We start from the raw sequence: 21719 nt of genomic DNA, 5'->3' as shown, positions 1-21719 counted from the left end.
AAATAAAAATTGTATTGTTGGACAGTGAACACTGTTTTATTATTTCAAAATTTTGTCTATTAATGCCGTTTTCAAAATAAATGTACAAGTTTGCAAAACTAAAACGCATTTAATCTATCAACAAATTTTAAAAATTAAGCTCTAATTTATTCACCTTCTATTAAATTTAAAGTCGGCTTTTAACGACATTATTTTAAATAAAAATATAAAAATTAATTAAAAAAATAGTCCTTTCATAAGAAAAAAATATCTGTTTGTCTGGAGAATTTTAATGTCCCAAAAACAAAAACTTTTTTTCCTTATAATGTCTTTTTTTTAAATTAAATTAAATAAGTAAAATAAAACAATTCCCAGTTTTTTATCTAAAATTCTGAAAAATTAAAAAGAATATGCAAACATATTTTTTGATTCTATATCAAGTAATTAAAGTTTATAATTACTATAATTATAACAAAATAATATACTCAACTCATGTCAACTATATTTCCATTTAATTATATTTAAAAAAACATGTAAAACATGGTATTGTACTCGTATTGATGTAACTACAAGTAAAGCAACCTCAAAGGTTTCATTTGAAACGCAAATAGAAGAATGCCAAAACAAAAACAAAAAACAACAAACTTTTTAAAACATTTTCTAACAATTCAAACAAAAAATATAGTTGTAAAATTTTTCTTTTAATATTAATCGAAAAAATCAAAGTAAAAATTATTATAATAAAAATATAGTTCACTTAAAAAAAATACTAAAACAGAAATAATTTTAGCGATAAACCTACGAGTAAAGAAAAATAACGAATCAATTGTTTGCTGAAACTATGGGGTTTAGATAAATCTATTCTCCTCAACTTATACTTGTGGACTGAATATAATGTATTCAATAATAATAATAATAAATATGTATGTAATGTTGTCGCTTTTTATGTAATACTTTATAAATAAACAATATTACAATTTATACCCGAAAATAGTTAACCAAACAGAACAAATATATAAAAAAAACACAAAACGAACTTACAAACATTCAATTGAAAATAAAAAAAAAATACAAAGGATTTTTTTGTACGGGTTTTTGATGTCCGTGTTTTGTATAATTCTATACCCAAATATAAATATAATTACAAAAATAAAGATCAAAATGTTGTTATTTATTATTTATTTATTTATTTGTAACTTTAAAAAGTATAAGATGTTTGCTTCTTTCATATTTAAAATACTGTGGAAAATCAATAGGAATGTACTCAATACGCCATGGTTTGGGATGAATGATTTTTAGAAAATGTTCATAACACGGAGCACATGTTTCTAGATCATCTAATGTGAATACAAAACGTTTCTCCAAAGCTATATAAATTGATTTATTTCGAGGAGCTCCATTTGAAAGAATACGATCTATAACTCGAATGAAACATTCAGTTAAATCATCATCATAAATAACTGCAAAGAAAATATTATTTTACAAAAATAAAATTATTAAAAACTACAAACCATCAGCCGCTACAATTACATCACTTGCTTCAATTGCATCTGCTAATTCAGGCAAATATTCCGGTGATTTAAAATCAAATTCCATAACTTTTATATTGTTTTTAAGAAATTTACGATTACGATCAACATTTTTGCGAATTAGTTGAAGAATTCCACCAATATCTACATCTGTACAAATAACATTTTTGCAAAATATCCCTGCTGCTATGCTTGTTAAACCAACACCAGCACCAAGTTCAAGGATATGTTTGTCGGCAAAATGATGACGATTATGGAAAAAGAAATCAGCTAATAGCAATGCGCCCCGCCAAACTTGCAATCCAACTAATTGCAATATTGTAGAACCAGAGTGTTCTGTAAAAGTAAGTAAATTTAAATATAATTTTATTTCATAAAAACAAGCTTTACACAAATTAAATTATTAATGATAAAAACATAAAGAAAAATAAAAAAACAAAAAAAAAAAAACAATTACACGAAACAGTGCAATTGAAAAAGAAGTACATATATTCTATAAATTTGTTCAATTCAATATTTTTGTTTTTTCACCGAGCAACCAATAAAATTAATCATAATAGGTCATATTCATAGACACTGTTTAAGCTACATTTAAAATCGAGTTTATGCTATCTGAATTGCATTGAATTATTTCCATATTTCTTCAATATAGTTTTAATTTTAATTCCCATCAAAGTTTCCTATAAAAAAATATCCCTTTTTTATTTTAGAGTTTCATGCCTTTTTTAGTTTAGTTAAGGTAATAATAACTTATAATTTTTTCTTGGTCATTTTTTTATTGGCTTTTTTCAGCGACTTTCCTTTTTGAAAAAAAAAACTTTTTTTTCCAAACTAATGCTATTCCCAAGGTTTTGAATGAACTACAACAGCTTGTGTGTGTTACCACCAAGTTCATAGGCTGGAGTTATAAATATTTCACGGGGACCAATGCTATTTTTTTGAAAATCAATAAATCAAAAAAATCCTATCTACTTACATCACTTCTATTTTATGAAGAATTTTGGGTTTGGCGACTTGCCGCTGGTCGCCGGTGGAAAAAATAAAATGAACTTATGATAATCCACAATTACGACGTCATTTTAACATTAAAAAATTCGCAGTACTTCTAGACGAAGATGTTTTTGAATAACAAGTAAGAATTGGACGCCAACCGTTTCATGAATCTTCTTTCTGTAGGTGGTGTGGTTTTTTTTACTGTTGAAGGTGCTGACTACATTCTACGATCTTAAAGTGAAAGTGCACACACACAAAAATTATTGTAAAACTTATAATGTATCCATAGTTTTTTTAATAGTTCTTAACAGGGTGAGCTTATCCGGCAGTGTATTAAATATTCTTGCAGTTTTGAAAAACAAATAATTTAACGAATAGGTGCGATCTTAAGTTTTTTTTTTAAATTCCTTGGGTATTTCATATGTATTGTACATGTAGGTACATACTCCAAACTTTAAGATCTTTTGAAAAAGTTATTGAAGCATAAACTTCAATTGTATGAGGCGATCCAACAGATGCGTTTGGGTTTGAGACCATTTAAAACCCAAACGCTGCAGTTTAATTGACAGCTTCAGGAAGTTTTATGCTTTGTATTCTATGGCTGCTAAAATAATAAATGCACTTTTTCTTACACTTCAGGACTCTAGGAGAGTCTACCGGCTGCGCCAATGTTAATGTGCTTTTACGACGTTATAATAAAACAACCGTTTTCTTTGTTATAATTAGACTGTCTTGAGTTCTATAGACCAATCTGAAACTTCTTTAAGAACTTCTAAAATGCAATACTCAGCTTTGACCTACTGAGTTGCATTCTGAAAGTTGGCTTGAACCACTGAGCGTTGTATCACGTTAATGGCGTTTTTAATTGGCAATCCGGAATTGTTCTTCGATCTGGAATCCCAATTGAACAGTTTTTTTTTATTCCGAAGAATCTGAAGTTTGGTGTAAATGTATTGGTTGAATTTGAAATGTGTCACATACATATATGTGTATTTGCGCCAAATTTCATTTGTTTTTGTTTTTGGTCAAGTGTGACATCTCACATTTAAAACTATGAATGTGTGAGTGATTCTGCTTCTGATTCTGTTTTTAAAACCAGGGCTCGAATTACAGCATACGATTACGATCATTCGTTAACGTTTTTAATATTTGTGTCTCTATTTAATTAGTAGAAAAAGATAGGGACACATAGCAACCATACGATAACGAACGTATGCCGTAATTCGACCCCAGAAGAGAAATTCTCTTTTTTTCAGAATCAGAACTGTCAGTTTTGCCCAATTGAACGCTTTCAGATTGCTTTTTTTTGCTTCCAGATTGCCAATTAAAAACGCCATAAGTGTGACATACAACTGCCATTCTGCATAATTGGTATGCAGTAGGTACAGTGGATTAGGTGTGGTAAGGTAATGTGGGCATAACAGTACCAAACTCAAAAGGCTCCCATCAACAAGTGCATCCTTTCAAGATTACCTCATCATTATGATGTGAAAAAAAAACACAACCACGAATGGTTTTCTCGAAAATATTTGTTTTCGTAGCACGAATTCATTTAAGTTTGAAACTAAGCAAGGTTTCCAACATCATGAAAATTTAAAGTTAGCAAAATACAAACAATTAATTTATGTCGTTCGATATGGTTTTTTACTTACCAATTTCGATAGTTCCTAGTTTCTTCCTTGCAACTTCGATGTCTCCGTCCTTATCAGTTGAAGAACTTGCATCTTCAGCTGGATATTCGAACTGAAATTTGGATATAAGCCCTGTAAAAAGGACAAGTAGTGGATTACTCTTGTTATATAACATGTATTTGCATATTTTCTTTAGTGTTTAAATACTAACTTCCGTCTTCACATTTTGTTTGTTGCAAATCTATTTCACTATAGATTTCTGATGAGACTTCGTACATTTTTTAATTGATTTGTTAACAATACTTTTTGGTTCTAATCAAAAAGAATATATGTACCTATGTAATTTCTGCGGTATACCTACTTTGGTGAACGTTTAAGAATAAATACCTCAATTCTCAATTGTTCTCTACCTAAAAGATTTTCATCATTATTATATTGCTATTTAATGAATTGGTTGTGTGCCAGAAATGAATGTTTTTTTTTTTATTGGTAAACAATATTGCGAGGCTTTAAATTATTTATTAATAGGTGGCAAGACCAAGCTAACTTCCGCTCGGTCGCCGTATTCGCATATATACCAAAACAAATGAGCTCTCAGCTGTTTATTGATAACAGCTGTGAGTAAACAAACAGGTGGTGGAATTTTGGATGACAGATAAAGAACAAAACGGGAATTGGAATCCACCATGAATAATGGTGGAAAATAAGGCAGGCTGTGCATGGGAACTTCAATTTATTGGAAAACATTTTAAAAAAATCAAGCATAAAATTCGTTTTTGAGGGAAATAATTTGGGCTTTAAGTGAGCCACTTGTTTTTGTACCGATTTTTGTTACCTGGAAATAAATTCCGAGAAATTAACAATCGCAAAATAAATTCCGGGGGAAATAAAATGCACGACTGGGTCGCACGAACGTGAACCTGCTCTAAGGGTTAAAGTTGCTAAAATGTTTAAGAATTTTTAAATAGAAATTTTGAAAATTTATATGAAAAAAAGAAAAAAATAGTTTTTCAAAAGTAAAAAAAAAAAACAACTTCTGAAAACAAATTGTGCTTCAAAACAAGTATGTAGTTTGATTTTTTATTAAGATGCATTAAAAAAAAAATTCTAAATCGTTAGAGCGGTTTTTTCAAAAAAACTTACTTTTTTTTAAATAATTTTTTGAAAAAAAAAAAAAATCAAAAATAAAATTGGTATGCCATTTTGTAGAAATTATTAATCAATATCTAAAACTAAAATTTCAAAAAAAATCAATTCAATGCGTTTTCAAAAATTTGATTTTCGGGACGTTAACAACTTTTCGCCCGGAACTCACAATAGGGGAAAAGTGAAATTCAATTTTTCCCGGGTGGAATCTTGCTCACGTGAACTCAAAAAGAAAGGGATGATTTTCTTCCAGATAAACTTACCCGCACACCCACACGTTGGCTCAACTTCTAAAATGATACATTTTATCGTTTAACAATTGAGATAATAGCCCGTTCCATTGGAGGTAGTAGTTTACTCGTGAGTAGAAATCTTGTACAACATCTACACATTTCTATCTCCTCTAGTAGAAGATCATGTGTTAATTGTAGAACTAATAGATCTACTCATGAGTAAACTACCACCTTGAATGGAACGTGGATATTGTTGCTAACGTACTGCTTGGCCGCTGGTTAAAGGAAAAGCAATGTTCTCTAATATAGTCTACTCATGAGTAGACAATTTAGTTGAGGATAATGAAAAAAATTTTTATCAACAAATCTGTTTTCTCTAGATCTTTTAGCGTCTAATTGAATTGCATCTCACTTGAAATCATCTTGACAACAAAAACTACAATTTATTAACATTAAGAATTCATTCCGTCGATTTACTTTATTTTCGCCAAAAAACATTAAATATTACAATAATTTTTCTCTGGTTTTACAAATGAAAGCTTACTATTCTCACTTTTATAGTGTTATTGTTTTTTTTTTTTATTCTTCATCTATTTCGTTATTTTGACAAATGCAATAAATTTAAATCAATGATAATTCGAAATTAATTAATTGTAAAGAGATGTAAAGCCTGTTACATTTTGTTTGTTTTTTTTTTTTTTATTGAGAGAGTTGGAAATTTGCTTAAGCATAGTGTTTTTTTTTTTTTTCTATTAAAAGGAATATTTAGTAAGCAACATCTCCTCCCGTTTGCTATTTTTTTTTTATAATAACTGCCAAAATTAAAGAATTTCAATAAATTAAATAATATTTTTTTTTGTTTGAACTTACTTATCAAATGTTATTATAAAAGACAAAAATTAAAAAAAAAACATAATTTATGAGTTTTAATGCATTTTTGTCATTAGGGTGTCTCTGTAGGTGTGGATAGTACATTATGTATGTATTTAATTAAAAATTTCATGTGTGTTTGTTTGAATGTTAATTGTTGCTGCTTTTCAGTAAATTTATGCTTAATTTCATCTTTTATTTTTGTTTGCACATTGAAAAATGTTTCTTAAATATTTTTATTATTTGTTTATAATAATTGTGTTTTCGTATAAACTTAGTCTGCTGTATTTATTGTAATTATAGATTTATTGAATTGCAGCGTTTTTTTTTATTTTATTTTGTTTTCTTCACTAATATTGTGTTAAACTAAAAACCGAAAAAAGATTTTTTTTCTTTAATGATAGGAAATAATTATACATATATTTTAATATATATATTTTTTTTTTTGTTTTTGTAATTATAACAGAGAATTTAATTTAGTTTAATGTTTGCTTCTTCTTCGTTTTTTATTCAACGTCCATCGTTGAATCCTCTGGAATACTACTATTTGTTTTAGAGTCATCCTTTTTATCTTGGTTGGATTCACCATTTTGATGATGCGACTGCTCGGTCGTCTTGGTTGTTGGTGTTGGTGGTTTTGGTTTTGGGCGGTTGACGACAGAGTTAAGGCATGCGCTCAGGCTGTGCGATTCGTGGCGGATTTCGCTTACTTTGACAGGACTGTCGGAGGTGCGTGGTGTTGTGGTGAATTTGGATAGAGCATTTTGCAACCACTTCTCCGCCTTGTCGGCTGCTTCGGAGATATTGATGAATTCGGTTTCAGTTAGATGATCGTATTTCGTGGATCCTGATCGGAATTCATTGACTGCGGCACGAGCGTAGTCAATGGTTTTCCTTAGCTCATCGAAGGCATGTGGGGCGTTGTCGTAGTTTTGACAACGTTCCTTGATAGGATCTGTCTGGCTATGCAAGTTGTTTAACTTGGCTTGATAAGTCTCGCGATCGCAGACTTCACCATCTTCATACAGCCAGTTTTCCAAATCGTTCAGTTGTTTGCAAATAGCCTCACGATCTGATTCAGCAACATAACGTTCGAGTGGTCCTCCCTTGAAAGAAAAAATTTTGTATTATAATTTGATTTGCCTATTTGATTACCAAGAATTTTGTTCTTACCTGTAATTTATTTCGCATATCATAAACGAACTCTTCAAGTGCATTACGAGCATCAACGCGTTCTGTTTCCTTTGCGTCATTGGCAATCATTCTAGTCTCTTGTTGTATATAATTGGTCAAATCAGCTTGAGAATAACCGTGTGTCTTAACATCCATTGAGAGTTCAATTAATTTATTGGACTTCTTTTTCTTATCGTTACCCTAAAATAATTAATATTTTTATTTTGTTATATAAATTTTATAAATAAAGAAAAAAAAATATGTTCGTTTTTATGTTTTACAAAATGATTATGTGAAAACTATTGCACAAATGTAAATTAACAATGAATATACAAATTAAAACAGGGTAGACAAATAAATTCGTAAAATTAACAAGAAATATAAAAATTTGCTGCTTCTGTGTGAAATTGTATTACAATTTTTACATACTTTTTGTTTGATTTTCACTTAATTAAACACGCAATTTCAATAATAAAGGATTATTTAAATAAATAAAAGTGATCGCTTCTTGTTGTTTAGCGCATAAAATGATTACTCAGTAAAATACTGGGTACCAATAAAACACGTCTATTGTCACCATTATAATAATAATGTTTTGCGAACACCTTTTTTTAATTTTGTCAAGCCACACTTGTGTGCCGACAGAGGGTTAAAATTAAATGAAAAGTTTTCATTAATAACTACAAAAAGAAGCAAGAATAATGCTTTTCTCTTAAAAAAAGAACATGTTCGAAGCCAACTTGAAAAACACAAATTCCATTTGATACCACTTCGATTCGTTTATGAAATTTTAATTAATAAGTGACAATCATAAACAAATATGATGATTGAGAAGTTAAAAAAGTAGGTTTCGTGATACAGTCCATTCTTCCGTGCGCCAACTTTTGACCGAGAGGTTTGCAGCTCTACAATTCTGTCAAGAAGCTATTTCTCTGTTACTGTAATGCTCACGAACACAAATTTTACCTTATTTGAAGGGACTTAAAAATGTCTTTGGCTTGAAACAAAGCTTACAAATTTTACATACATATATGTAACATACCGCGGACTAAAAGCAAAAGGGGTATAAACTCAACACAAAGTGTATGAACAAAAGAATATTTTTCATTATGCACTCAGTGTGCACTTTTTTAACAAGTCAGTTTAGCTATCATTGGAAAATTAAACAACTGCAGGTAGAAGTTAATGGCCATATTATTCACCAGTTGACAGTTATGACAGTTGCAAGTTTTTTTCCGCAAAAACAATGGGATGCACATTGTTTTGCGAGAAAAAAAATCGTGGTGAGTATTATAAATTTTAAGAAATATTTTTTTTTTCGGAAAAAATCTAAAAAGCTTAATCACATAATTTTTAAATTTAATCTTTAGATTTATGAAATTCGGATTTGAGCGATTGGATTTAAAATTAACTTTAACCCAAACTAAATCCAGAGTGAATAATATAATCGTAAGAGTTTCTCAGTGAAACTTAAACTAAGAGATAAGAACAATTTCAGTGAAACGATTCGAGTTCCAAATTTGGAAACGCAAATCATTGAAATCTATTTTAGTGAGTAGAATGATAAAATTGTATTTTATGTAAAGTTTAAATCAAAATCATTAATTGTTTGACTAATAATATTCTACATCTTATTATCGTCATGCTGATACCCGTTTAAACCATTAATGCTTGTTTCACTGTGTTTAAAATCAGAAACAAAATTTTTAATGATGAAATTCAAAACCTATACATATAATGCTTTTAAATTTTGTACAATTTTGCTTTCTTTCTAATAGAATATTGTGTAACGAAATAAGCTAAATGGTCTGTCGGCGCAGAGAAAGTGAAATAACAATGCAAATTTAAATCTTCCTGGCATCTCTTTTATAGCCCGAGACATCTTAAGTTGAAGTTTGTGTGTTTAATAAAGGAGATATATGTATGTATGTATAACGTTAAAATCTTTATGAACCGAGTCCTGGCAGAGCATTTGAAAATAGTAAGCTTGGTTAATTCATTTTCGTAAGTAGAACTCACGACATACTGTAGTTTTTACTTTAATATTATTTGCTATGATATAATTATAAGCACACAAACCCCAAATACTCCCTTTTTGGTCGGCAGCGTTTATTAGTTGGCGAATACATAAAAAAATAGAAACCCTTTCAATACTGTAAATTGTGTTTATTTGAATGCTTTACTAATTCCTCAACCCAAAAAGTTTGTATTGTAATTTCAAAATAACTATTACACAAAGAAGCAACAAATAATAAATATTTAAAATAGAAATAGATATTTTTAAAAAGAATCCAGCTCCGAAATACCCACCCCAAATGGATCCACTTAAACAAAAGAAACAAAAAAAAAAAAAAACAAAAACTGTTCCTTAAAAAGTAAATTTATTAATTCACTGAAAATGCCAATCAGCCCTTCACCAATTAGGAAGTTTCCACATTTTGCTGACATAAAAAAAGCACACCATTTTTTCGTTTTCAATAAATAAATAAGATTAATTAACAAAATAGGCATATTGTAATGTTTGTATTGAAACATTTTTGTTGTTTTTAAATCATAAAAAAAAAGTATTGCCTCATAAATAAGCTTTATATTTATTTTATATATGAACATAAAGCCAACAACAAGGTGTAAAAAAAAGGGTTAAAGTAAAACAAAAGAAAGAAGAAACAAACAAAAACATGAGGCTATAGAAAAACTATACATTCGTCTAACTTTTTTTGTTTTGTAATATTGAATAATTAAATATTTGGCATTCGTATAGTTGTTATTGTAAGCAAGACATTTTTTTTTTTTTCTGAATATGAAAACACAATTTTGTATAACTTTTGTGGAGCACACAGGGTAGGCACATGAGCGGTCTTCTTTTTTTTTCCTTTTTCTGTGTTTAATTTTCATTTTTTTATTCAAAATGCATTAAAAAAAAAAACAATCCAAACAATCCAATTCGATTAACATTAAGTTATTTATTAAAAAAAAATCAAAAACTTAAAAAAAGAAAACTTCAAGTTTCTTTGTTCGAGAAAAATTTTTCACAGGGAAGGAAAATAAACACAAAAATAATTATGTCAGAAAAATACAAGATAAGAAATCGATCGATCGTTTTGCTCTCTTATTTTTTTTTTTCTTATCACACTAAAGCTTTTTTTATTTCAAATTGATATTGTTACTTGGATAATTTTATTTAAAAGTTAAAACAAATAAAAAAAAGATACTCTACAAACAAATATAAGATGGCAAAATTTAGTTAATTTCATTCACTTGCGTTTTTCTGCATCTTTGTTTTATTTTTTTAATTTTTTTTATCTATGCAAACGTACCGAGCTAAACCATCCCTTGACCCGCTGGGCCCACCCTTGTCCTCCTGGTGATGAGGCTGTTGGCGAATCTCTACTACCATCATCATTTTCATAATATTCCTACACAACAATGACAATAACACACAATTGTATACATAATAATATTGTTCTCAGTTATTTGCCTCATCAATTTAAAGATAATTTGTTTTATCACAAAAGCTTTTTTTTTAAATAAAGCATTCAAAATTATATTTAAAAAAAAAGTAAAGAATATTTTTAATGACAATCAAAAAGTACTGAAAAAACTTACCTCATGAGAGAGATCCATTGGCTCACCAGTAGCCGAAGTTGGAGGTTGTGCTTGGTCTCCAGCTTGTTGTTCATCGGCGGCTTGAGAATCATCAACTTCTTTTTTGTCAACCAAAGATGCACTTGAAATCAACACAATACCATGATGATTGATGCGCACCTTAACTTTGACTTCTTGTAATTCTCCCTTTTCATTGGGTTTCACATCCTTAATTAACCATTTGCCGATAATTGAATCGGGATATGGGACGGGTTGGGCATATTGAATAGTCATGTTGAATGGTTCCTTTCGGTTAAGTGTTAGCATTCGACTGAAAGGTGCAGCATGGAAGGCGGGGAATACTTCAATTTCTCCGCCGGTAAGAGAACCTTCTGGCTCCCAAATTACCTTAACGGCATAGTTTTGGATGTCGGTTACACCGAATTCTCGTACACGCACAGCTGGAGACATAATAGCACATTGAAGTGCAGCTCCACGTGAAACAGATTCATCTTGATTCAATGTTGTACAAACTGGTTTACCAAATGTCTATGATCAAAATACAAAAAAGTATTAATTTTGTTTTTTCTATAAAAAATAACCATTTATAGTGACCGATAAAAGTCTACGTACGATAACTTATTTTTACCATTCTGCAATATCAAAAGCGTTTTATATTAAAACAATGATGCAATCTTTTTGTTCGATTGTATTCTTGTTATTACTTTGCTTACTTTGGATACTCATAAAGTTCATATGATGGAATCTTTTTAAAACTACATATACCTTAAAAAGATTAAAAAGCATGCACTTTTTTTTCTTGCTGAATGCTGACGGGAAATTTTTTTTTTTTTGTTTTCTTTTTTTCTCTAAATAGCAATGTTCAGTTGAAATTTAAACAGTTAAAACAATTCAATTGATGTTCGAAATTTGGTTGTCAACCACAGAAATGAATGCAAATCTTTTGGCGAAATAGCAAAGGAAGTCTACAGTTCCAACCATCTTTAATAACTTTGAAAACAATGGCACAGTTGAAAACAAGCTGCTGGTCCCAAAAAGTTAAATCGCAGAGATGTCAGCTTTATTTTAAAGGAAGTTAACAAAGACTTTTTGACTTTTCAGTGAATTAGAAAATTTTGAAAAAATAAAAATGCTTTTATAATTTTTTTTAAGGGGCCTGTCTACTCTAAAATTTTTTTTATTGTTAATTTTTTTTAAATCCTCTTAATTGATACGCCTATTGCGTATCGAAACATTCAAAACTGGCCATGTTACGGGCATTTTTGGAAAGGAAGATTGACCCACTAATATCGGTTGACTTTCACAGGATTCGAAAATCGTTTCGAGTTAGAGGGATTTATTTAATGTTTTTCTTCAAAATTGTTCACTAAAAATGCTGAAAAAGTTGGACTTATAGGGAAATTCGACTTAGAAAGAGTCGACTGTATCTACAATGTAGAGTAGGATCTTTTTGATAGCTTGATTAGTTTTGTTTTTATTAATGTTTTTGCTTGAAAAATGTTGGTATAAAATAAAAAAAAAAGTTTAAGGGGTTAACCATAATTTTTTTTAAGGTCCAAAAAGAAAACGGCTACGCTACATTGTATTCACACTACTTAAATATAACTTGATTTTGTATGGGACAAGGACCTCTCGTTTCGTGTGTAGGCTCTCCGTGGCGACCATTATAACGGCGCCATTTCGTCGGCGTCGGCGTAAAGCAAAATTTTTCTAAGTACATAGGATTTCTTAAGGACTTAGAACAATTTTGCTTTACGCCGACGATTTATCGATATTTTCAAACAAAATTTTACCATGTCATTCTTGAAGTCCTTTATGATATTAATTTAAAAAATAAATATATTCCGTCCCACAGCTTTGGATTTATTAATTAAAAACAAAAAAGTGCATTTTTCGGTCTTCCAGGGTAGCCTCCCCTTAACTTTGACCTCGAATAATTTTCTAATGGTTAGATTAATGAAAAAAGTAGCAAAACCTTTTTTGTAGAGCGTTCAATTTTCTTAAAGAATATGTAAAGAAATTTGCGAAAAAGTCGATTAATAAAAAAATGATTTTTTTAATATGAGATTGGTGTAAAAATGGTTATTTGGTATATTTAGAGATATTTTAGAGATATCTAGCAATTGATTTTTCGGAGTATAAAAACAAAAAAAAAATTTTCTATTTTTTTGACCCACCCAAATGCACATGTCGTTTGTAGAATTTTGGCAGTGTTTTTTTTTAGTTTTTCACAATAAATGTTGAAGCTCCTTTAAAAATGAAGTTTTTTTTTTTTGTGTTGCACAAATACAATAGATATTAGAAATGTAACTGCATCATTAATTTTGTTTTTCATTGTTTCAAAGTCTCCAAACTACAAAATAATCGTACTTAAACTTTTGTCAATCACTGTATATTAATTACCTGTTCAATCAAAGCCTTAATCGATGGAATACGTGAACTTCCACCAACAATTTCCACCGAATGAATTTCATCGGGTGATAATTTCGATTCTTGCAGACATCTTCTCAATGTCACATCAACACGCTCAAACAAATGAGCGCACAATTCTTCCATTGTTGATCGTTGCATGCTCGAATGAACATCAACATCATTCATAAAACATTCGATGTTCAATGGCAGTTTGGTGCTGTTTGCAGACATTTGCTTTTTCATTTTTTCAATTTCTGTCACCAGACGTAAATATGCTCTGGCATTTGTTTTAGCATTAAGTTTGTATTTCTCTTGGAATTCGAGAGCAAAATGATCGGCAAGGACATAATCAAAATCTCGTCCACCAATTTGTTCCCATGTACTAGCGAGCATCTTTAGTTTGCCCTTAGTAAATGCACAAACACTGACCTGCAGTGCTGAGTGACCACAATCGACGAACACAACATTGCGTGGCTTATCTTCGGGGAGATCTTGTTTATAAAAACCGTATGATAGGGCTGTGGCTGTTGTTTCGTTCATCAAACGTAGCACATTGAGACCGGCAATGCTAGCTGCATCTAGCAATGCCTTACGCTCCGCGTTTGTATAATAAATAGGGCAAGCTATTACACAATCGTTCACCTTAAAAAAACAAAAAGGGAATATATTTTTGATTAAAAATATGAAAGACATTATAAAGACTAACTAACCTGAGCTTGCAATGCACTAATGGATGTTTCTTTTAGCTTTGTAAAAAGCATTGCAGTTAATTGCTCGGGCGAGAAAAGTTGATCCTGGTCAAGATAATTGACACGAACGCCAATGCCGCCATCTGGTCGTTGTTCTACTTTATATGGAATGGAAGTAAGTTCACGTTGTACATGTGGATCGTTAAATTTACGCCCCAATAAACGCTTAAATCCACTAACTGTATTCTTCATATTTGTTACTTGTTGATTTTTTGCTGCAACACCAATAATGCGTTTCTTTCCATCGAATGCAACGCATGATCTATAAGCAAAAGAAAAACAAATGAATATTTAATTAAAAATCATGAATCGATTAACAAAATAGTTTTTAATTTATAAAACACTACAATGACACGTCTACCCTTCGCTCTACCATATGGCTTACTCCTTTGCAAGCAATATAATTATATCAAAAACATTGTTACCAAAGATAGGCATTGTTAAACAACCTACTACAGGTGGTGTTGGTTTGGTGATGCTATTACCGGCAAAATACAAAAATTACGTCATTGCTTCTTGTTTTTGTGTGAAGTATGAAAGTAACTAAACCAAATTCCAAATTTGGTGTGGGTAAAGTGATTTTATTAAAAAGATTTTTTTAACAAAAAACAATCAAATTTTATTTCAATTTGAGAGAAACACTTTATGAAATCATTGAAAGGCACACGAAATAGAAAAGCACATAGTTGCACAATTTGATAGAAATCAATCAAAATATGATATAAAAATAGCATAAATAATGTACATTTTACTTTGGCGGCAATAATGGAAACCGACAATAATTTTTTTTGTTAATCACAAACCACCTACACATTTTGATTTTCTAAAATTAACAAAATTTTTATTAACAACGTAGTTCTACCTATAGAAAATCTATATGTACATCTTTACAAAAATATAAAAATTTATTTATAGTCTTATTTATTATTATTTTATTTGCCGATTTTTTTTGAAGTGATCATACACAGATCTTTCACTAATTTTTTAATGAGTCATTAATAAGAAAAAATAATAATTTAACATATAGCGATAGTCGGCATGAAATGATTTTTTTTTTTTTTTGCTTTGAATCGAGAGAAGATTAGTTACTTGATTTACTTACTTTTTCAATCAAATAAATAACTTGCTTTAATTTTTGTTTGGTGTTTACTTAGAATGAAAATGGAAACAAATCATTACAAATTATGCTTCTGATGCCCACATTAAAGTATCTTGAATGTAATTAATTTCAATAAAAATAATTTAATTAAATTAATATGATTTAAGTTCGCATTCATACGTTTCAAGGTTTTCAATTTAAAGCGCTTTATTTGCAACCGTCATTATGGAAGGAAAAGTACAACACGAAGATTTAACATTTAATAGCTTTTCAGCTTTTAAGCAATTTTTGAAATAATTTATAATGTGTCAACTACAATGTTACAATGTCAATGTTGGCCCCTCGGAACTTTCGCTCGTCCACAATACTTGAGGGATGTCTAGTGTAAATCTAATCGCAACATGGTCAATCTCGTTGACTGTTGGTTGACCTGAAGATTTTTAGATGTTGAGAGCCGGAAAACGCTATGACGACGTTTTGCCCCACAGAAAAGTCGACTAGCCTGAATCCCTTTATAGGACGTGTTGTCTTGCAAGCTATGCTTTTCGATTGTGCGTCGAAAGTAGTTTTCTATTTCTAGCTTGGCATTAGAATCATTCAATACAATTTCCATTTCATAGCTTGGGATTTGCTCGTATGTTTTTTCGAGGAGCTTGTAGCAACAATTTTTGGTGGTATCGTCTTTTTCTTCCGTGGGAGCTTGCAAATCAGGCTTATGTTAGCTAATCTACCCTTGATACGAATCGTGATGAGGCGCTCGCAACGCAATCAAGAATGGTTGAGGGTTGTTAGTCATGTTGGCTTTTCATGCCACAAAATTTATTTATTTAATTTTACTGCGACAGATCTCATGAAAATTTTAATGCAATAATACATTTGTTATAAAAACAAGTAAATATACAAAGAATAAATCATTGCACAATTGGATAAACCTTAATGCAACAGTTTTTATGAGTATCACACAAAATAAATTCAATTTAAGCCATTGAACTCAAATTAAATATTTATTTAGAGCCAAAACAGTTTAATTAATGCTTCGCGATTACAGGAAAATTAAAAAAAAAAAATATTTTTAAAAATGGCACTTAAAATTTTATAGGTGTTTCATTCCTTTTTCGAAGAATTCTCATAATTCAGGTAGTTAAAGTTGCAAAACCAAAAGAAAGAAAGAAAACTGAAGGAATTATCATTAGGTGCTAAACGAAACATTTGAAATTATTTAAGAAATTTAAGACTGATCAAATATTAATATGAACGTACCTACGTTCCTTTATTTTAACCAGTTTTTTTTTTAATTGCTTCTGTGCTTTAGATTTTTTTAGTGTTGTAGTTTTAATTGTCCATTAAAATGATTTTCATCTTCTCCAGAATGTATTGCTTTCAATTTCTTCTTTTGAACAAGTATTCAATCTTAGCACTTTCACCATCAGTTTGCGATCGGGTACACGAAATTAATCTACTCTTAATTGCATTTGTTTGTTTTAATGAATTGATTTTACTATTCTGTTTCTTGATATTTAATATAAGGGATGTTTTGTGTTTATGTAGGTACTTTGCTAGAATACTTCTACATAATAAAATTTTTTAGTTTTTGTTTATTATAATTTCGAAAAAAAAAAACAGAAAGAATAAAAATAATTCGTAGTTCCATTTATTCTGCACGAAACAAAATTGATTAGTTATACAACGCATTTGATATTCCTCAATCCAATAAAATTTATATATGTATAAACAAAAATGACCCTTTCCTACGAATAATATAAACCAATTTTCGTCTAAAGCCACACCAATGCCTATTAAATTATTCGTGAGATATAAAAATGTAAGTGTGAATATCGATTTCGACACTAGAAGAATATGGCTCTAATTCTTTTTTACGCTTTATTTTTTGAACAAGGAGCTGAGTAAGAGTTGAAGGTTATTTGAATTATTCATAATAGGAGTTTTACTTCTTGTTCAGCCTGACATCATATAAATCGGTATACGTATGAATAGACCGACTCACGGTCCACGGACATAAGATAAGCGTGAAACAATTCATCAGTCTACCAAGAAATGCTAGTTCAGTTTCTCTGAGCAGCTGTATGAAGGGTTCACAGAATTGTTACATCAATGAAAATAGAAAACTTGAATAAAGTGAAGAAATAATGACGAAGAAGTTATGCACACGCATCTGGTTCGGCTAGACTGACATGAGTTTGGTTAGTTTAAAACTTCAAGGTTTTTTTTTAAATTTTTTCAATTTGTTTTATATACAATTGACATAAAACTAACAATATTAATCATGTCGACTCAACAATAGGGGCCGACGTACTCCAAATGACTCTTTATTATGCTATTTTACAATATCATATTTCTGTTTACTTTAAAACTTCATATGCATCTGCAGTTTTTCATCAATTTCATATTATGTGTTATAGTCTAAGAGCCGGCAGTAGATTGCTGAATATCGGGATAAAAACAAAAAAAAAATATTTTGTTTGCCTGAAAAATAACACATGAAATGGCTCTTAGGATTTTTTTTAAAGAAAAATTTAAACATTACGTACATATGCACATATTAGGGGGTTTACTTTCACGTTTATTTAAATCGCTCATTGATGCACTTTAAATCAAATTTATGAAAACATATTTTTCCAAGGCAGACAGTTATGATAAGATAAAAAACTATCATTTCAAAATTATTGAGAGGCACACACACAAAGCACAAGAAGAGAGATATGTTTAAAATTAATTTATAGCAAAAAAAAAAACAAAGAAAAATGCATTTTAAACAACGATATAATTTTATTTCTAATTTAAAAACGAATTTGAATTTTTGAACAAAAAATGCACAACTTCATTTTAAATGACATACACGATTGCTTTTCATATTTAAAACTGACAGATTTCTATTAACTGTCACAAATATCCCAGGGATATTTTTCAAACTTGATGTTGGCCAACTTCTGTTTTTAAAACTCGAGAGTTGAGAAAAAAATAGTGAAGAAAACAAATTCTCAACTTGTGTCTCAACTTTCGAGTTGATGTCAACTCTCAAGTTCGCCAAGTTGAGTAATAGTGAAGAAAATCGGCCTTAAAACACTGTACTTTTCATAACATCTAAATTTCAACTTTACAATCAATCAGAACTTTAGATATTCATTGTTTTTCAGTTTTTCATCATCATTCTAAATAAATCTCTACTCAAGTTGTGTACCCATTTCTGTTTATAATTTTTTAAAGGTTCAATTCTGATTTTATTGAACAGTTTCCATTATTAATAAAGTGCAGCATTTACCAGTGCATGAAGCAAAACATGTTTAACTGTGTCATCGTCGATATATCAGAGACTATGTTCTGCTAGGTGTAACTCAAAAAGTTTATTTCATTTTCTAACAGCCTTATCCTGGTGGAAAATTTTCCAACCGAAATATTTGAATGGTCTACAGAAAAAACAAGTCCATTCCAACTCATTCCGAGAAAAACGCATTTTAAAATTTTGTTCTCCGTTGGTAGAACTTAGTACTAAATCACATCATTTAATAATTTTTTCAGCAAGGCTTAAATTTGTTTTATAAAAGTAAGGATGCCATCAGATAGTGCTCAGTTAATACTACAAAAAAAAAAAAAACCAAAATCAATTTTTCAAGATGGAATCTTGTTCACGTGGATCTCACGATAGAGCTAATAAATCCTCCTCACTGAAGAATCACCTAACTAACACGCAACTATACTACCTGCTGTTCTATAAAAACAATTTCTCCATTAATTACTTATGAATGTTATTTTTATTTTTCGATTCAGGTACCCTACCTACCTACGATGTATTTTTTTCTAATAGTGTGTCTGGATACTTCCAGATAATAATCGATTTCCGTTTGTTATTGTTTTATTTAACTTTATTTTCATTCAACAAAAATAGAACTATTTTTATATTTTTAATACTTTTGTATGGCCTGATAGTAAATTTTGATTGATTAATTAATATGCAACTACATATTTAATTTCCATTGCTATACGATACAAAATTAGGTAGACCCTCATCGTAAATTATGAACAATTTTTGCCTATCAACTCTCTAGTATCCAATTAAAACCCCTTACAAATTATTCGTGGGAATAAAATAGAAAATAATGCATACAAAAAAAAAATACAAATAAAAAAGAAAAGAAATCAACGCAACAAACATGACGATGAAATCGAAACATCTAGAAACTTCTTTTTCGACGCCATACAAAAACCATACCACCACCATACCACATTGGGTGAGAGTGAGAAAGCTCTTATCGTCCAACATATGTTTGCCCACTAAAAAAAGAGCAGAATAGAAAATCAATAAGCACATCGTCTAAAGGCCAGGCAAGAACCAAGCAAGCTAAAGTAAAGGCACCTGCCTGGCCTGACCTGACAAATGCACACCTTCAATAGAATTTTCATTTGTATTAACTCAAAAAACCAATTAGACTCCAAGGTGACACAAAAAACTCTATTCGAGTGTTTGTCAAGTGGAGAGATAAATGAACTTTAGCTCTAATTAAGCTGAATCGGGAAAAACATAGGCCTTTTTTCAGTTATAAACTATGACTAACTCTTTTTTATTTTTTTGTAGGTTAAGTTAGAATAAACGAGTTCAAATTCGTGCTGTCTCATTGGAGCATCAGTTTTTTTTTTTTTTTTGCGGTTACAGACTTAATTCATGAGTACGAAGGGCTTTTAAGTATTATTCCCATGCGGTGGAAGGTTATGCGAATAAATGTGTAAAGAAAGATAAAGCTAATCTAAATCAAACACGAGGTTTTTTACATATTCTTACAAATTATAATGAAAAATTATTTTTTTTATTTCAATTAAAATACTTACGGAGTTGCACGTAAACTGTAATCATTGGCCAAAGTTTCAATTCCTCCAGCTTTGGCAGCGGCAACATAGCACGACTCATTACCAAAATCGATTCCAATCACAGACATTATTAGGCAATCGTTTACTTATACACTTTTCTCAAAAAGTATTTTGTCTTTACTTTTGTTTTTTTTTTGGAGCAAGTGTCCGTATGTAATTAAGCTGTTTTTTGTTCAATGAAAGCCTGGAAAAATGTAAAAAGTTCTAGAAAAATGTGGCACTACTTTTTCACTTATCTTAAACTTGGGATAGATTTAAAATAAATGGGAAAAAAGGGAAACACGAAAACACTTTTTAAATAAAATTACACTAAAACAATAAAAATGTTCAATCGAAACGAAGAAAAAAATATATAAATTCTGTAATTAGGGGAGGTTGGAAAAATTTATATTATAGAAGAATTTTCGTTTTTCCCTTTTTTTTTTGTTGGTTGAATGAGGAAAAGAATGGAAATGTTTTCACGGAATAGTTTAAATTAAAGAAAAAAGTGGGAGCAAACCTTTTTTTTTATTTTTATTTTTTATAACAATGCAATAAAAAAATTTTTTACAAGATTTTTTTTGCAAGTTTTTAGAAAAAAATATTGAGATGAGAATAAAATCGACCTCGACGTTCTTGCTTGATTTTTGTGATATCTTTTCTTGAGCGCGTTTCAATTTCAACTGAACGAACTGAAAATGATGAAGACACGAAACAAAAAAGGTGACACAAAATTTCTCTGCCCTATTGCGGTTATACAAGTGTGAGAGGGATGGCATGATTTTTTTGGTTCAATATTGAAGGTGGCGATAAAAGCGGTAGAGAGTATTAAGTATTGAACGAAAACAGTGAAGCCAATATTTATTTAAAATATTTGAACGAAAAATTGAGAAATGATTTGTATCATTTTTTATTGGGTGTTTCGGAACTCAAATTTTTCCTTTGTGAAGATGGTTTTAAAAATAAATATTTTTTTTCTGAGAAATTTCTTAAGTGCATTGGTCCTGTTTTCACTAGATCTCAAAAGGAGATAATTTCGCAAATAAGGTCAGTTAAAAATTTCAAATTGAATTTTTTTTCTATAAGATTTGACACTTGAAATGAAATAATTGGCGAAATTATCTCATTTTTGTCATTTATTCCTCAAGATTTATGTAAATCCAAACACAACATAACGCGCCATAATGTGAAACAGCGTGACACAAAGCAAATAACAAACTTTAGAACCACACCTAGAGGCTCTGCGGAGCACTACAAGAAATCAAATAAAAACACAAACATAATTAATTAAAATAATTAAATATTTCTCTGGTGGGAGGGGTCATATTTGGCTATAAAAAGGGCCACAACAATGCGACACAATGCGACACAACGCGACACGACGTGACACGACGCGACACAATGCGACACATCGCGACACGACGCGACACAATGCGACA

General features: G+C 30.0%; 2 protein-coding genes across 4 annotated transcripts; both read right to left on the bottom strand.

Moving 5' to 3' along the window:
* Nucleotides 1-1141: 1141 nt before the first annotated feature.
* LOC129918641 (methyltransferase-like protein 22) lies at nucleotides 1142-4700 on the bottom strand. 2 transcript variants are annotated; one of them, XM_055999265.1, is made up of 5 exons: nucleotides 4520-4700; nucleotides 4344-4444; nucleotides 4154-4264; nucleotides 1491-1844; nucleotides 1142-1439 (listed from the first exon to the last, which is right to left on the bottom strand). In XM_055999265.1, exons 2-5 carry the CDS (start codon nucleotides 4408-4410, stop codon nucleotides 1162-1164), a joined length of 810 nt encoding a protein of 269 aa, XP_055855240.1. In that variant the 5' UTR covers nucleotides 4411-4444; nucleotides 4520-4700; the 3' UTR covers nucleotides 1142-1161. The 2 variants fall into 2 exon arrangements, with proteins under 2 accessions (XP_055855240.1, XP_055855239.1); XM_055999264.1 differs by having other exon boundaries at nucleotides 4344-4700.
* Nucleotides 4701-6077: 1377 nt separating this feature from the next.
* Nucleotides 6078-20485, bottom strand: LOC129918229 (heat shock 70 kDa protein 4). Of its 2 annotated transcripts, XM_055998636.1 has the most exons (7): nucleotides 20263-20485; nucleotides 14283-14583; nucleotides 13564-14214; nucleotides 11161-11688; nucleotides 10872-10970; nucleotides 7555-7755; nucleotides 6078-7487 (listed from the first exon to the last, which is right to left on the bottom strand). In XM_055998636.1, exons 1-7 carry the CDS (start codon nucleotides 20367-20369, stop codon nucleotides 6888-6890), a joined length of 2487 nt encoding a protein of 828 aa, XP_055854611.1. In that variant the 5' UTR covers nucleotides 20370-20485; the 3' UTR covers nucleotides 6078-6887. The 2 variants fall into 2 exon arrangements, with proteins under 2 accessions (XP_055854611.1, XP_055854612.1); XM_055998637.1 differs by lacking the exon at nucleotides 10872-10970.
* Between the last annotated feature and the right edge of the window lie 1234 nt (nucleotides 20486-21719).

The sequence above is a fragment of the Episyrphus balteatus genome, chromosome 4, assembly GCF_945859705.1.
Source record: "Episyrphus balteatus chromosome 4, idEpiBalt1.1, whole genome shotgun sequence".
NCBI classification, from domain to species: Eukaryota; Metazoa; Arthropoda; class Insecta; order Diptera; family Syrphidae; genus Episyrphus; species Episyrphus balteatus.
This window is presented reverse-complemented; position numbering and strand designations above follow the sequence as displayed.

Bases quoted from the DNA above. Each gene is read 5' to 3' on its own strand.
- LOC129918229 (XM_055998636.1), bottom strand. From the start codon at position 20,369: ATGTCTGTGATTGGAATCGATTTTGGTAATGAGTCGTGCTATGTTGCC. The intron at 14,584-20,262 runs GTAAGTATTTTA...TTTTGCTTATAG, and splicing joins TACAGTTTACGTGCAACTCC to ATCATGCGTTGCATTCGATG. The intron at 7,756-10,871 runs GTACGTTTGCAT...TAATTATTTTAG, and splicing joins TCAAGGGATGGTTTAGCTCG to GGTAACGATAAGAAAAAGAA.
- LOC129918641 (XM_055999264.1), bottom strand. From the start codon at position 4,410: ATGTACGAAGTCTCATCAGAAATCTATAGTGAAATAGATTTGCAACAA. The intron at 1,845-4,153 runs GTAAGTAAAAAA...TTACTTTTACAG, and splicing joins ACTAGGAACTATCGAAATTG to AACACTCTGGTTCTACAATA. The intron at 1,440-1,490 runs GTTTGTAGTTTT...TTTTCTTTGCAG, and splicing joins TGTAATTGTAGCGGCTGATG to TTATTTATGATGATGATTTA.